This window comes from Nicotiana tomentosiformis, chromosome 11 (assembly GCF_000390325.3).
Source record: "Nicotiana tomentosiformis chromosome 11, ASM39032v3, whole genome shotgun sequence".
Classification (NCBI taxonomy): domain Eukaryota; kingdom Viridiplantae; phylum Streptophyta; class Magnoliopsida; order Solanales; family Solanaceae; genus Nicotiana; species Nicotiana tomentosiformis.
In genome coordinates this window covers 122,507,336-122,524,056 of record NC_090822.1, presented here as the reverse complement: position 1 = coordinate 122,524,056, position 16,721 = coordinate 122,507,336, and the positions used below count along the sequence as shown (strand labels likewise).

The following is a 16,721-nucleotide window of genomic DNA, read 5'->3' as shown; positions in this document are numbered from 1 at the left end:
CAGTATTCAATCTCTCTGGTTGAGATGCTAAATAAGTAAATTTATTTTCTGCAGTGTAAAGGAGACCATTGCAGAGCAGCCTACTTCTCTCAAAGGTGGAAAATTAAGGGAGTAAGTTTTTTAATGTCAGAATTAATTATATTGCGTATCTATGTTTGTGAGTGAATTTTTTAAATTATTTAATTTCCACTCGCAGATATTTCCTGTTTCCTTCATCTAGAGTATGTTTAATCTCAATTTTTCTTGCAGGTACCAAATGAATGGATTACGATGGTTGGTTTCGCTCTACAATAACCATTTGAATGGAATTTTAGCTGATGAGATGGGACTCGGTAAAACTGTTCAGGTACATTAATATGTAATTACTTTAGTGGTTACTCTTACTTGATTCCTAGTTTATTAAACTCTAGTTCTCCTTTTGAAGTTCACTTTAATTCCATAGTTATTTTCTCTTGAATTTTGGAGTATCTCATGGAGACAATTTTGTAGGTTATATCCCTAATGTGTTACCTGATGGAAGCCAAAAATGACAGAGGACCTTTTCTGGTGGTAGTGCCATCCTCTGTCCTGCCTGGATGGGAGTCGGAGATAAACTTTTGGGCACCAGATATGCTCAAAATAGTTTATTCTGGACCACCAGAAGAGCGGAGGAAGCTTTTCAAGTATGTCATATCAATTAAGTCATATTGTTGTCTAGCAATTCTACTATTATTTTGTTACTTCCATTGTATTCATGCTGCAAATATTGGGGTAACTTGTCATTGCAGGGAAAGAATAGTTCATCAAAAGTTCAATGTTCTTTTGACAACATATGAGTATTTGATGAACAAACATGATCGGCCAAAACTAAGCAAAATACATTGGCACTATATCATAATTGATGAAGGCCATCGCATAAAAAATGCTTCTTGCAAGTTGAATGCTGATCTCAAGCACTATCGCAGTAATCATAGGTTGCTGTTGACGGGAACTCCTCTTCAGGTTTATATTGTCTGTGAGATTTTTATTTCTTACATCCTGTGGGTTGAGAAGACATGCTCTTCTGGCATATAATATGACATACTAATTGTTTTTTTTGTGTGCGCTGATGTGATCTGAAAGTATTTATTATTTCGTCCATGTAGAACAATCTTGAGGAGCTCTGGGCACTCCTTAACTTCCTTTTGCCAAATATCTTCAACTCATCAGAAGACTTCTCACAATGGTTTAACAAACCATTTGAGAGTAATGGTGACAACTCTGCTGATGAGGTATGTTTCTTACCGTTTCCAGTCGGAAGTACGATTTCCTTGTTGCTTAAGTTATTCTTTATATTTTGTTGATCCAATTACTTTGCTTTCTTCTGCTGCTAGGCTTTGCTCTCCGAGGAGGAAAATCTTTTGATCATAAATCGTCTGCACCAAGTTCTGCGTCCGTTTGTACTTAGGAGATTGAAACACAAGGTATATCTCTTCATCCGTACTGTGCACTTGCCCTACTCGACTGGTTATCCAATCTCAAGCTATGTGTATCAAATTCCATCTTTGGAGGATCCGTATCATGCTTTTGTTTTTTCTTAAAAATCAAATGTTTTTTTGATGCCACACCTATGATGTATTATATTTATGAAAGGCATCATGCCTCCCAAAAATCTAACCAACTGTATACAAGTGGAATCCAACTGTACACTAAAATTATAAAAGAAACAAAAGAGAATTTTTGACCCTTGATAACCTACTTTCAATTTCCTCAAAAGTTTTTCCATATCTCTCTCCATAATACCCAAAATGATGCAAAAATCGTGTGTTTTCCAAAATTACCTTCGTCCAGCTTCCAGCTTGCTCTAACTCCAACTCTTCAGCGCGCCCGTGACTATGTTGGGTAACACCAATTGGATTTTAAATTGCAAACATCAATGACGTTAGCTGCCAGGAAAAATCACAATGTTTTAGTGGATGGTTCTCATCCTCCCCATGCTTACACCACCAACAATAATACATCTTCTTAACAATAATTTTTCTCTTATTAATTTTTTGTTGTACCATCAAGTTATACTTAGTGCCCCTCTACGTGACCAAGAAAAAGGAGGAAACAGAAAGAGGGATCTAAATAGTGTTGCTTTAATTAGATAGGGATAACAACCCATTTCCTCCACTATTGTGGACACTTAACACCCCCGCACGCCCAAGACGGGACATCCAGAGCTTGGACAACACAAAACAGGGCCCATCCTTGGATAAAACAAGAATAAGAATGGGTCTGGCTCTAATACCATGAGAAGAAATGGACCTTGAGCCTAACTCAAGCCAACACTAGCTCGTGAGATGGGAGTGTTTCTTTTTGTTTTTGTATAGAGGTCTCCCTATCTATGTATCGCCAATCACCATCTTAGTGCTTAGTTTTCTTTTAATCAAAATGAAATAAAAAAATAGCTCATGAAATGAGGATTGGCTAAGACCATATAAGGAGACAACATCCCATTTCCTCAACCAATGTGGGACACCTAACACTGGCTATCATGAGTATTGCTACACCTGAATCTCAAACAAGTTGGAGTCGTCTATGCGAATGTTTATATCGATCAGTTTATGTGGGCTTGTTTATCCATTACACGATAATTTTAGGACTTCTCTAAATTTGGACAGCGACTTTTTAAATCAGACTTATCCCTACATTGTACATCCATTTTGTAGATACTTTGGGTGGTAGATGCCCGATATCCATCCCATTTTTACATTTTGGATCTTAAAATTGTTTTATAGAATAAATGTTATTGTAGACAAGCCACTTTGTTTTTTTAGTGAGACCTGGCCTACTTAGGTGATGCTACATGATTGAGGCTTTATTCTCCTATGGGGAACAACGGATCCTGCATATCAGAAGAGTGCAATCTCATATCCTATTGCCTTGTGGAGCAGAGTCTCTGCCATTACTTCTTGTGATGAGAGATACATTCCAAATTTATGATTTTGTTATAAGGAAAAAAAGAAATTTATGATTTATTATCTTTATCCAAAAGATAGGAGATGTTTTATGGAACATGCTTTTTATTTTTGTTGGTATCTTCTAATTGCATAGCACGCCGTAGCACTCCTCGGTTTCACATTTTATATTTTAATTTTGATGTGTTACATCCTCATCTATCATAGCATTCTCTCGGTAAACTACAGCTAGATACTAACATTTTCTGCCCTTACAAAAGAATTCCAGTTCAGCCATCTAAAAAAAAAGAATCCAGTCCAGTCTTACTTTAACTTTATTTTTCTTGTAACGACTAAACTTTTCTTGAAAAGTAAGGTAATCTTATATATAAACAAGCACAAAGGATGTGCTGTAACAGCTGAACAGTATTTACAGAAGTAAAAAACAGCAAAGACTTTTGCCCCTTCTTATGACGGCTAAACTTGTAGTGCATATATCATGTTATCTAAAATACTTAGTACTTACCCTTTACAATTTTCTCCATAGCTCAAGCTTTTGTTAGGCTCTCTCACTAATTTCATCCATTAACACAATTTCATCTCCACATAACATGCTCCTTTTAACCTCATTTTGTATACTATTAGTTAACTCATCCATAAGACCATAACTAGGTGAAAAAATTGCAGGCTCAGGGCAGATCCTTTGTGAACCCACGGTCATTTGGAACCCCGTATCTCCTTCCACTATTTTCACACTTGTGACGACTTCTTATGCATCCTTTATTGCTCTTTTATATTTTATATGAATTCTTTTCTTCTCCAAAACCATAATTCGGAGGGTGTCTAATATGACTGGCAACAAGTCTTATTGCACACATGATGAAACTTAGATATTTGGCATAGTGTTGTTCCTTATGTTGCTAAGAGAAATGTAGAGTCTGCTGTTTTAATCATTCTTTCAGGTTCTTGATAGTGCAAGAAAACAAACATTTATTTCATACTGTATGTGCTGCCATATTGCTAACAAATCTATCTTATGTGACCAAAAAATGCTTCCTAAGACTCGTCTGGCATTCAATTTCTGGCAGTGTTGAGAGCTTATGCCTATGTCTTTTCAAATGCTTGTCTTAGGTTGAGAATGAATTACCTGAAAAGATTGAAAGGCTTGTTAGATGTGAAGCTTCTTCATATCAGAAGCTTTTGATGAAGCGAGTGGAAGAAAACCTTGGTGCATTCGGAACTTCAAAGGTTTAACCTCTCTTCTGTTATTTGAGTTCAATGATTCATGCTCAACAATATTGTTTAATTCTTTGTTGAGATAAATTAAGCATAGCTAAGATCTATTGCAGCTCATAGACTTTATGCATATAAGTAGAAATTGTGCTTGTATATGTTCATGTCAGTGTCCAAAAGGATTCGTACCATTTATTCGGTACTTGTATTTCTTTTGCGTTATTAATTTCCTTGGCTATATGAGGTTGAACATCTGCTTGTAGTTCTACGGTTAGAAATGAACATATGTGCTTACTCAGAAGTCATATTGGTGCATATTATGAACAAACTCTTTTGATTTATCAAAATAAGAAAAGAAAAAGAAACTATGCTTATTCAGGTATTATGTTCTTACCTTTGACCACATTCTTCCTTTTTTAGGCTCGCTCAGTCCACAATTCTGTTATGGAGCTACGCAATATTTGTAATCATCCGTATCTTAGCCAGCTTCATGTGGAGGAGGTATGGCTCTCCCTCTTCTATTAGTATCTTTATGATCTTGAAATTGATGTGAAGTGCAGGTATAACTGGAAAATATCATGCCTGTGCTTCTGCTACTGCTTTTGATTTGAGAACATATATTTTGAGCTCGTTTTTTATCTTCAGAAGTTGCTGAAAGGTGGGGAGTTGTCCCTTTTGGTTATCTGATCATTTTGTTTTATATGTCAGATTCACGAGTTAATTCCTAAGCATTATCTGCCGAACATTGTGAGGATTTGTGGGAAGCTTGAGATGTTGGACAGACTACTGCCGAAACTTAAGGCAACAGATCATCGGGTACAAAATTGCATGTTTGCATTACAAATTTGTTTTCTGAAGAATCTTAATTTCTAAATCACTCTTTGAGGTTGTGGATATTCATGTGCTTTTAAGCCTTCTTTACATCTGGTAATATCCGGCCTTATAATTTCTTCTTTCTCCTTGTTCTTTAGCTGCTGACACTGTTTTTGTCATTTTTAATTTATTTACTTGGGGGCCTTGGCTTCATTGTCCATTGAAAGGATTCTGATGCTTTCCATTTTGTTAATCACAATTTCTTTGAGGGATGAGGCTGCAAGGGTTAAGGAAATGAAATTTATTCCTCTTTCATGCTGTTCTTTTTGGTCGTTTTGCAGGTCTTGCTTTTCTCAACTATGACCAGGCTGCTTGATGTAATGGAGGATTATCTCTGCTGGAAGGAATATAAGTACCTTCGCTTGGATGGACATACGTCTGGGGGCGATAGAGGTGCCCTTATTGATGGATTTAATCAGCCAAATTCTCCATTCTTTATATTTCTGTTGAGGTAATTGGCTTAACTTAGACTGCCTTAGATTCACCGTTTTGTTGAGTTTAAAGCATGTACTAGTCATTCATTTTGTCCTTACCTTGATCACTGGCCCGAAGTTTTGCAAAATTGAAAATTTGGCGAACACTTAATTTTAGTTTTCTGTGAGTCTTGATACTAAAGAAAACAAAAAACTTTATTAACTACCAAAAGTAGATTAATAAAATGTACTTCACTTTCATGGACAACGTTCCAAACTGGACCATTGTATATACTGGTTATTGGAGTATGGTTTAAATTGTTTCTAGGAAAAAATCTTGTAGGTTGTTTGTGGGACTTGTTTTGATGTTCCTTCTAGGTATCAGCTTTTTTTTTTTTTTTTTTTTTCTGCTTTCGTTATTCAAGCAAGCATTTTCTCTTAGACTACTTTATTCTAAAATGGTGCCAGTATTCGTGCTGGGGGAGTTGGAGTGAATCTTCAAGCTGCTGATACAGTGATACTTTTTGACACGGATTGGAATCCTCAGGCAAAACTCAAACTTACTCTTTTGAGGATTTTTTATATTTTGATTCTGTGGCTTTTGCTTACTGCTCTCCTGGTTTGCTGCTTTTAGGTTGATCTCCAAGCACAGGCAAGGGCTCATAGGATTGGTCAAAAGAAGGATGTTCTTGTTCTTCGATTGGAAACGGTAAATGCTTTCTCACTTCTGTCAGATTTTCTATTCATGCAGTTGCAGATTCATTCTTTTATAAAATGATTAATGAAACTCTTTCTTAAGATTGTTGTCTGCTGTTTTGTGGATCACATGGGTCATTCTGATTTATTTACATTGGTTAGCATTGTTAGCACGCAATTTCTTAAGATGTATATTTAGTTCAGTATCCCGTCATTTCTGGGTACTAGCACCATTCATGCCCCATGTAATTTTCGTTCTCCAGTTTAGTGGCCGAACTGTGTTTGTGAAGCGGGATAAGACTTTGTTCTAGGACATGTATGGAAACTGGATATGATTTTATTAAAGTGTCTTTTATTTTTTAGTCCTTGCATGTTTGTTAGACGAAGCCAGTTCTTCTTTTAGTGGCCGTTCATCTGTAATTGTACTATAATTCACCTTGTCTCTGCTTTCTTTCATTTCTACTCTGGGTTGACTGGTTGAGAGGCAACAGTCTTTTTAGCAATGCAGAGAACTCACTCTTAGCTTTTAAAACTTCAAATGTGAAGCTTAAGAAGCTTTGCCAGCATTTTGAATAGATGCTTGCCCTTTCCATGGGGGGATGGGCTGGCATTAGCCTGCTCCAGAGAAGGAAAAAGCATCAAAATAGGGAAAAGCATGTTATCTAGGTAGCCAAAGCTACAGTTACTTCGTTTTTCTTTTTGCCCTTTTTCTGCGATTGGGTAAAACAATTAAGCAGTCCTTAAACAATCATTATCTAGATAAGTGATTTTTCTTGCGAAAGCAATCAAAATTCTGTTGGACTTGACTTCATTAATTGCAGCATTCTTTGAATTCCTGATAGAGTAGCGTGAATGCGATTTTGGTTTCTTCAGAACTCCATGTTCAGATTATCTTGAACATTGAATGTTCTTCTAGAGCTTCTCAATGATACTTATTACTGCTAATATATAAGATAGAATGGAAAGATGAATTGAAGGTCTGCCCCCCAGAGCTGTGAGCGCCCAAGGCTTTGGAAGGGTCAAATCTTATTAACCATATGTGACATTAATTCTTACCGCAATTTATGAATCAATACTGTAAATAATTTGTTGATCCAAATATTCATTTCACAATTGTACCTACGGTATCTCTAAGTTCTCCATTTCTACAACCTTGTTGAATTAGGTCCAAACCGTTGAGGAACAAGTTAGAGCTGCTGCAGAGCACAAACTTGGAGTCGCTAACCAAAGCATTACTGCTGGATTCTTTGATAATAACACAAGGTTTTTTGAAGGAAGTTTTAAGAATTGGAAAATCTGCTCAACACTTTGACTACTTTGGTGAATATATTGTGCTTATAAACGTATTTTAACTTGGTTGTAGTGCGGAGGACCGAAGGGAATACTTGGAGTCCCTCTTGCGTGAAAGCAAAAAAGAGGAAGCTGCACCCGTTCTTGATGATGATTCTTTGAATGATCTTATAGCGCGAAGGTAAAATAGTAGCAGCAAATGCGCTCTTATTCTGCTGTGAATTCATTGATTACATTAAAATTATTTCCAGTGACTTGCGTAATATGACATTTCTTACACCAGAAGAGCAAATTATGCTGTGTTATGATTTATCTAGTTCATTCCAGGCAATATGGCACTGAAACTGCATCTCAAAGCCACATCACTCTTAGGACCAATATTTCATTTGTCAGAAAAGCGGCATTTGAAGCTCAATGCTGACTACCATTTTGTCCCTTTCCCCCTTTTTTCTTCTTTCATTGTTGGGAGCTGGAGGTTATATTTGCTGGCTAGTCGTCAATTCATTTTTATTCTATGACACCGGTGCTATATTTCTAATGTATTTGACATGTATTTGCAAGAACTATTTGGCCTACTCGCCATCAGGTGCATAACTCTGATATCTCTACTCCCCATGTGCAGTGAGCCAGAGATTGATATATTTGAATCAATTGATAGGAGAAGGCGTGAAGAAGAGATGGTAATCATGCCAATACTTTATTCCAGGCTATTTAATTCTCTCATTTTCTGGATGGATATATCCTGCTAATCCGGTTGAAAAGTTATTCATCCAATTAGTTTATCATCATTTTATTAATTCACGCTTGGTAATGCAGGAAGTCTGGAAGAAGTTGTGTTCAGAAAGTGGAAGTTCAGAGCTCATTCCTCCTTTGCCCTCTCGGCTTCTTACTGATGAAGACTTGAAACCATTTTATGAAGCAATGAAAATAAATGATAAGCCAGCTGTGGCTCCTAACCCTGGGTTAAAACGGAAGGGTGAGAGTCTTGGGGGCCTTGATATCCAACATTATGGACGTGGAAAAAGAACAAGAGAGGTTGGTTATACTTTTGGAGACTGCAGGCACTTGCAACCATATCTTTTATCAATGCTTATACTATCTGTAAAATAATTTATTATCCATTAATTTGTTCATTTTATTTCTTCTTCCTTAGGTTCGCTCATATGAAGAGCAATGGACAGAAGAGGAATTTGAGAAAATGTGCCTTGCTGAGTCTCCTCAATCACCTATTCTAAGGGAAGAAATTCAGGAAAAGAAATTCTTTCCAGTCTCTGGCAGTTGTCCTGCCCCTGTTGCCATTAGTGAAATACAAACACCAGCACTGGATCAACCTCCTCCCCAGCAGCCTGCGCAAGAACTTCCCCAACAGCTTGCCCAAGAACTTCCCCAACAGCCTGCACAAGAGCTTCCCCAACAACTTGTTGGGCCCATAGTTCAACAAAGCCCTGTGACCGTGACTCCGCCATCTAAACGGGGCCGGGGAAGGCCAAGGAGGACAGCAATAGTGACTGAAATCTCACCGTCCCCTGTCGTTCTTTCAGCAACTGCAGCTGTAAAGGTGGATAGCATATCCGTTGCAGAAAATACTTCTACCAGTCAGGCAACTTCTGGGCCTGTTTCTGTGTCCATTCCTTGTGCTTCCTCTGTGGAAAGTACCAGTGCAACTATCCTAGAGAGTGCTGCTGCTGTTGCTCCAAGCCATCAGGCAATTGTTCCTTCTGTTGCTTCTCTGTCTGGTCCTCCTTGTCCTCCTACAAGCGGGCAGGGTAGGGGACGAGGTAGAGGGCGAGGGCGAGGTCGAGGGCGAGGTAGGAAGGTCGAAAATGGAGAAGCTCCAGGGCGTAGAGGGAAACGACAGAGTGTTACAACAGAGGCGTTTCTCTCCCCTCCAACTCAAGCAATAAGTGAGCCTGTCTCGGCAGCACAAGGTGTGAGTGTTTTGAGCTCTTCAAGTCACCATATGCCTCCAACACCTCCCTCAATGGGGAAGCCTGATCTGGTGCCACAGGTAGTGGCAGGTTTGGGTTCAAAAGAACTTGGTCATGCTCCTGCATCCGTGAGAGATGCTAATAAGGAACTGAATTCAGTTTCTATGATGCCTCTTGCATCATCTTCCACTAGCAAGGAAGTAATCTCTGTTTCAACTGTTCCTGTTATTCCATCATCTACTTCCAGCCAGGACCCTAGTTCAATTTCACCTGCAGTCCATTCATCCTCAAAAAACCATTCAGAAGACAATCTTTCCTTCTCTGCTGCCCAGACCGAAGCTACTCAGCAAGCTAATGCAATTTCAGTTGTGCCTCATACTTCACCTTCGGCTGGCACGGAACCAAGTTCTGCGTCACCTGTTCCTCTTCTTTCGTTAACTTCCAAGGACTCCGGTTCAGTTTTACCTGCTCCTGTTCCTGCATCATCTTCTGCATGCATGGAACTAAGTTCAGTTTGCCCTGTTCCTGCTGTTGCATCCTCCTGTTCCAGCATGGGTCCAACTTCGTCAGCACCTGCTCCTCTTCTTTTAGCATCTAATGCAACAGGCAAATTAGATTCCGGATCAGATAAGGGGACATTTTCTTTCTCTTCTGCTATTTCAGGTCATGATGATTCTTTATGTGATTCTTCTATCTTGAAGAATATTGGTCAAGGAGATTCTGGTGTAGGAACTGGTCATATTTCTGATCTAGTGCCTTTGCCTGCAATTTCATCGGTTTCACAGTATAGCACTCCTCCCACTGCAGCTAAACCAGGTAGAGGACGAGGACGCAAGCCTCAAACTGGAAGTGAGCCACCACGGCGCAGGGGGAAGAGACATGATTTGATCACCACAACTGTTACTGAAGGGTTAGGTGCTCAGGATCCAAGATCAATTGAACCCCCACAAAAGAGAACCAGGTTATCCGTTGGGAGGAAGCCCACTACAAGAAGCAAGCGTGAGAATGAAGCTCAACAAGTAGTTGTAGACCAGTCGGTTGCATCTCAAAGGACTCCAGATTTTTCTGGTGGACAAATCCAAGATATGGTCCGTAGTGAAATTGATCCACAGAACAATGCTATCAACCGAGATGCATCTCAATCCCATGCTATTCTGGTTCCTGGTCAGGTGGGTGATAATGTAAACCCGGATATTGATACTGCTGAAAAGGTTCTTGATGATGCTCAGAGAAAGGCAACTGTGATCCAATCTGTTGCACCTCGAAGTTGCTCTGGTCCTCCTATTGAGCTGCAGATTAACATGGTCAACTCTGGCGATTCTCCTGCTCAGGTTGGTGTATCTGCTGAAGAGGTTTATACTGCTAATGTAAATTTTGTAACTGCTATGACTAAAAAGGTTCTCCAGGAAGTGCAGGAACAAACAGCCATTGTCCAGTCAGATGCATCTCAAATGATTCCAGATCCTAGTGCAAGACCAATCCCTCAAGCTATGGTGCGTTCTGAAGTTGAGCTACATAGCAATGCTATCAAATCCGACACATCACAATCCAGTGGTCGTGTTGCTGAACGGGTAGATACTGTTAATATAAGCCGTGGAGCTGCTACAACTAAGGAGGTTCTCAGTGAGGATCAACAAATAATGAAAGTTCAGTTAGCTGCATCTCAGACGCCTTCAGTTCACTCTGTTGGGAAAATCCCTGAAGATATAGTGTGTAATGAAGTTCAGCCGCAGTCTGATGCTATCCAAACAGATCCATCGCAATCCCATGTTACTCTTTCCTCTGCACGGGTGGACAATGTCAAGGAAAAAGAAAATGCTATGACGAGAGAGGTGCCCTTGGTAACTCCACTATCAGAGGCCAAAGAAGAGAGATATTCGAGAAGTAAATATGACAGCCCTCCAATTTTACGTGTATCTTCTTGTGATGAGTTGGCTGTATCAACTTCAGGATCAAGGGCTCAGGTTAGTGATTGTCTGGCTGAGAAGAGTGAAGGTGATTCTAAGGGTGAAGGTGCTGAAAAGAGTGAAACTAATTCTAAAGGTGAAGGTGGTAAAATTGAGGCTATGAATGACAAATGTGAGAGTGATTGTAAGAATGAAAATGATGAAAAGGGAGCTGGGAGATGCATGAAGGTTGGTGAATCACAGGCATCATCTCTAAGTTATGTCGAATCTACATTAGTTCAAATCCATGCAAGCAATTGCACGAATGCTGCTCTACTCGATAAGGAGGATTCATGCAAAACTTCACTGGCAGGTAAGAGTGGGTCAAACATGGCTGCAGAAAAAGATGTTGACCTGCTACAGACGGAGGATCTTTCTCTTGATAAATCATTTGTTAGTAAAACTGAGGTATCCAGCATTGAGAGTCGTGATGGTGGTGGACTCACAAAAGAAAAGGACACAGGAGACACCATAGAGGAGGAGACTGTTGTTTCACCTGCAGTGGGGACTGATAGTCAAAATATGAAGGGAATCACATCCTTTGGATCTCCATCTACCGAGACAGAAGCTTTAGTTGATGTTCATCAGGAAGACAAACTTGAAGTATCGGGAGAAGGAACACATTCTGATAAAGTTGTAATGGCCGAGGTTTGTGAACCAGACAAGTTATCAGTTAAAGCTTCACTGGAGATAACTAAAGATTTAAGTAGGGTGGAGGAGGAAAAATCTTTGACTCCAGAAACTTTTGAGAAGCAAGCTAATGTTGCAGACTCCCTTACAGAAAAATGTGAGAGCGATCTTGCAGCGCAAGGTCCAGATATGAAAGATTCGGATGTAAGTGAAGTTGCACCAAGCCCTAGAAATGAGTCCCAATCCAGTTTAACTGTTGGCACATCACAAAGGGAACCTGAACAACAAGCAATTGCTGAAGCAAACTTGCACCCAGGTATTTGTAGCAAGGACTATTCTTTATCTATTTCGGATAATCAATCTGATAAAGAGTTTGAAAGACAAGCAAATTTATTCCAGTACACCTTGTGAATCTGATATGACACCTGTTGATAATTTTGTAGAGACTTTGCGAAGCACGGAATCTGGTGCTAGGGAGGAATCCCTTTCACTTAGGATTGCTTCAAATCCCGAAGCTGTTGAGGCTCCAAAAGAAACATTTTGCAGCAACCATGACACGAATTGTGTAGCTGAATTACAGGGTAACATGAGTTCTGATGTAAAGGAAGATCTTTCTAATTCTGAAACTAATGTGTCTCAACTATGTCCAGCTGTTGGGTCATCTGAAAATCACCCAGAATTAAAACAGGTTATGGTGGAAGACATGCGAACTAAAATTTGTGAGGAGTCTGCTTCACATGAAGTTGATGATATTGTACTGCCTCAAACGGAGAAAGCTGGTGTTCAGTGCCGTGATGATTTGTCTGTTGAGACAATCGAGAGCAGAAGATCTGAAGATAATGTAGATGTTTTAAATGGTGAACTAAAAAAACCTCCATCCAGCACAATTGCTGGAACATCTGAAAAGGTAGCAGATCTGCTGTTAGTTGCTGAGGAAAACACAGTAAGGATAAATGATGGTTCAATAGATTCAGGTCAGGTGGCAGAAAAGTCCGAGGATATATCAATCCAAGATCTTACTGTTGAAGGTCAAGCGACCAAGGGAAGTGATGCTGCCGAAGATACTTCAACATCAAATTCTACATTTAATGAACCTCAACACAGTGCTGGCACATCTAAAAATGAAGTGGAATCTCAATTTTCTGCCTTAGAAAAAATAGAAAAGATGTATAGCGAGTCAGTGGCATCGGGTGAGGTAATAGCTCCCAAACCTCCGATAAAAAAGTCTCAGAGTTTGCATGTCCAAGACCTGGTGGACAAAGGATTTGATGCCACTGGAGATGTTTTAAAATCTAAGTCTGAACTAAATGAAGCTCAACCTGGTGGAACATCTCAAATAGGGGTAGAGTTACAGTTGGTTGTGGAAGAGAACTCAGAGACGAGGAATAAGGAGGATGGTTTGCCTGATGCTACAGCTGTTAAGCCCACTGAGAATTTGGGTATCCAAGATCCTGCACATCAAGAAGCCGAGAACCAACGATCTGATGCAACTGAAGAGTTTTCAACATTAAATGTTGAACTTAATGAATCTCAACCAGAAGCAGCAGATGGAACTTCTGAAAGAGTGGTGGAGTCTAATTCAGTTTCCAAACAAGACATGGAAATTCATGAGGAGGTTCCTACCGGGGATGATACAGCTGAGAATGCTGCAGTAGGGAAGTCTAAAAATTTTCCCTCGATAGATGTTGCTGTTGAAGGAAAAGGGAATAAAGAATCTGATGTAACAGATGAAATTTCCAATTCTGAACTCAGTGAACCTAAATCCAGTCAATCCACAATTAATGTGGAAACACATTTAATTTGTGATGAGTCGGGAATGACTGACAAGGAGGTGGCTCCACTTGAAGTTGAAGTAGTTGAAACTCCATGCAGAGATTTTCCTGGTGGTTCTGGCAGAGACTTGGAAGTTGAAGGACAAGAAGAAAAGAAGTCTACTGCAAGTAAAAATGTTTCTAACCCCGAGAGTGAAGAGCCTAAAGGCAGTCCAGGTGCTAGAGCCGCTGATAATGGGGCAGAATCACAATTGGTCGCTGAGAGGATCTCCGAGACAGCTCTAAGCAAGGAGGTCTTTTCAGGTATAGTGAGCTCAAATCTGAAGTTTCTATGTGTGCAGCACCGAATTCTGCTAGTAGCACTTTCAAATTGTTTCTCTTCCGTATTAATAGTTTCTCTTCCTGCTTCAGGCAAAGAAGAGAACTCCAGTATCAAGCAAGGTGGAGATGAAAACATGTCAACTGCAACAGAGTATGTTGATGAAGAATTGTCATCTGCTACAGGGGCTGGTGATGATAAAACTGTGTCCACTGCAGTTACTGATGCTTGATCTGGCATTTCTCCTGTATTGCAGGTAATGTGTTGTTCTTTCTTTAACAATGTTTCAGAACTTGGATACTTTGACCATGTGTTCCTGTTTTTGTTTTATTATGTACATTGTTATTCGATTGAGGGCAGATAGCTATTCTTTTTATTGCTGTTATTGATTACTGCCTGGTTGGATTACTTACTATGTACAAAAGGGCTGTATCAAAAGTTCAATCAATTAGGCATCTTAATATCACATGTTGCAAATTCCTTACTATTAAGTTCCTTTTCTGTATGGTTTACTGTACGTAAAAGTTTATAGGCTGAATCACCTCTTAGGCAGAATAATGTCATTTGTTTTCCAATCTTCATTCCTTTCTTGTCTCATATGCCTTAGCTATGTAGGATTTCTATTTTGCCTCGAGGGTCTGCTTTGCTTGTCTGTTTCTTAATGCTCGGGCTGTTTTACAAATCTTGCATCTGCAGCAGAAATAGTCATGCTAGTGGTTTTTACCAAGTTCAGAACAGCAACGAATAGTGCTTTAAAATGTTGTCATTGTTGGGATCTTATATCACTAATTTCAGGCGGAGTGGAAATAAGTTCCTTAGGCTTCCTGCAGCTAGTCTTTTCTTTAAAATGGTTTTTGCCTCTTTTTATCCCTCTGGGGATATCTGATAAAAAAGGTTTTACCTCCTTTTTTTCGTGATATAGTAAACTTTAATCCCCAAACATTTACCCAGGAGTGCAGCAGTGACCCATTTCTACTTTCCTCCATTTTGCGACTCTGATCACAACCATATGATTGGAAGTGGAGGTAGCACTAGGCTACCACTCCTCTGTCCCTTACGTCGTTTACCATTTTAAACCCTTGTCGAGCTCTTAGTTATTTTTATTTATTTATTTATTTTGTATGTGTGCCGGCAGTAAAGGTGGATTTTTGCATCTTATTTAAAATGCTTATGAAAAGGTTACGTCTTAACAATCTTGGGAGGATAGGGATTGATATAAACTAGCAACAGTACCTCGAGGATTTCCAGTTCTTCATGCGGATCTCCAGACGTAAGTTGTGGCAATTCTGTCATGATTTATAACTCTTTTGTTTTTTTTCATCTACTTTTTCTTTTTGCTCAAGTCAGAGAAAAGACACCAGTGGGCAAAGCCTATTATTATGGTTTCATGAACTTCCATCACTCCTACATACTGTGACGACAGTTAGGGAGAGAGTTGAATTGTCTCTTTATCCGTTCGATGCAGGATTGATTCATAAGGTGTTTTCAATTGGGCTAGGTTTAGGGGTGGGCTTGTTTATTGTTTAAAATGTGCATTCATCTTTGTTGTCAACGAGATACTAAGTACCTTTTCGCTGTAACAGGTGATGGATGAGCAGGACTGGCATCGCTGGCATCACTGGAATCTGCATCTTCAAAGCGGATGATTCAGGTCAAAGGTTTAAAGTTAGATAGTATGTGAACTGGTAGTGTATACTCCCTATTTGCTGTAAATTATATATGTAGTTATTAGCTCATTCTTCCGTCCCTGGGTGTATGTACGCTATATAACCTGGTCCAAAATCTCTGGCAGCTCACAGCTGTATCGATATTATTTCCGCTATAGTCAGAAGCTCCTCTTTCTGGCCAAGTTTCTCTCTCACAGGCCATTGACTTTAGGATTGCACCTGAATTGTCTATAGTCGTCTATTTACCTTCTTATCAATTTGTTTTTCCACTTTCTATGTCACGCTTCAACTTTTTGCTTATATAATCTGTGAAGTTTAATGGAAAGTGCTAATGAATTAGTACCAAAAGAGCAGCTGTTCCCAACAGAAACAGAGGCTGTTAGGTTGCACACTTGGCTACCTCAATCAACAGCCAAACGTAACTGACTAAATAAACCAAAAGGTATGCAAACTGGTCATTGCCTGCGTTGATTTATAAGTCTATGCAAGCCTCAAGTACAACAAAAAATAACACTGGAATTCTTGAAATAAGAAAACTACACTTGAAGTTGAAAGGTTTTCTTCATTATATTATACTAACTTGTGTTAGCAGACTTTACAAAAACCAATTCAACTTATATGGAGATAAAGGGAATTTTGGCCTGTAGTTGAGGTATAAACGTCGAAATTTTTCAGCAATTTATTTTATCATGTTCCAATACAATTCTACTAAAGCCATTATCTTAGTTTTTACAAGTATTAAAGAATTAATATTTGCTTATCTAATTATATCTAGAGTTTGAAGTGAGATTTGTACGTGTAACTCAAAACACATAAAAGCACAACCATTCGGAGTAATTTGGAATGTCCGAAAACATCATTGATGATCATCGCACAAGAGTAAGTGTTTTTTCTAAATGGATTGAAAGAATATCTGCATATGAAAACCTTCTTCCTCCTTTTAAATTGGATTACTAGTGTCTTTTTTAAAATGATCGATCCAAGTTTAGTTGGTTTACGAATAACTATATTTTAAAATAAGGATTTAAAGTTGGAATTGTTGAAACAGTTGTTT

At 39.1% G+C, this 16,721-nt stretch overlaps 1 protein-coding gene across 4 annotated transcripts in view; it reads left to right on the top strand.

Annotated features, from left to right (window-relative positions):
- The window catches only part of LOC104105105 (chromatin structure-remodeling complex protein SYD), a 34,223-nt gene extending 18,280 nt beyond the window's left edge, over window positions 1-15,943 (top strand). Inside the window, exons 16-37 of one of the 4 annotated variants that reach the window (XR_011412096.1) lie at window positions 55-111; window positions 250-346; window positions 490-662; window positions 768-981; window positions 1,125-1,250; window positions 1,353-1,442; window positions 4,032-4,148; window positions 4,554-4,634; window positions 4,842-4,949; window positions 5,288-5,457; window positions 5,888-5,966; window positions 6,054-6,128; window positions 7,281-7,378; window positions 7,479-7,586; window positions 8,028-8,085; window positions 8,222-8,440; window positions 8,559-10,664; window positions 10,740-12,225; window positions 12,353-13,984; window positions 14,093-14,256; window positions 15,179-15,270; window positions 15,584-15,943. Coding sequence is in view for 3 of the 4 variants with exons in the window: in XM_009613345.4 (XP_009611640.1) it covers window positions 55-111; window positions 250-346; window positions 490-662; window positions 768-981; window positions 1,125-1,250; window positions 1,353-1,442; window positions 4,032-4,148; window positions 4,554-4,634; window positions 4,842-4,949; window positions 5,288-5,457; window positions 5,888-5,966; window positions 6,054-6,128; window positions 7,281-7,378; window positions 7,479-7,586; window positions 8,028-8,085; window positions 8,222-8,440; window positions 8,559-10,664; window positions 10,740-12,225; window positions 12,353-13,984; window positions 14,093-14,232 (7,234 nt within the window). In the remaining variant the exon portion in view is untranslated. The remainder of the gene's footprint in view (window positions 1-54; window positions 112-249; window positions 347-489; window positions 663-767; window positions 982-1,124; window positions 1,251-1,352; window positions 1,443-4,031; window positions 4,149-4,553; window positions 4,635-4,841; window positions 4,950-5,287; window positions 5,458-5,887; window positions 5,967-6,053; window positions 6,129-7,280; window positions 7,379-7,478; window positions 7,587-8,027; window positions 8,086-8,221; window positions 8,441-8,558; window positions 10,665-10,739; window positions 12,226-12,352; window positions 13,985-14,092; window positions 14,257-15,178; window positions 15,271-15,583) is intronic. The other 3 variants (XM_070188395.1, XM_070188394.1, XM_009613345.4) reach the window with 3 other exon arrangements.
- The last annotated feature ends 778 nt before the right edge of the window (window positions 15,944-16,721 follow it).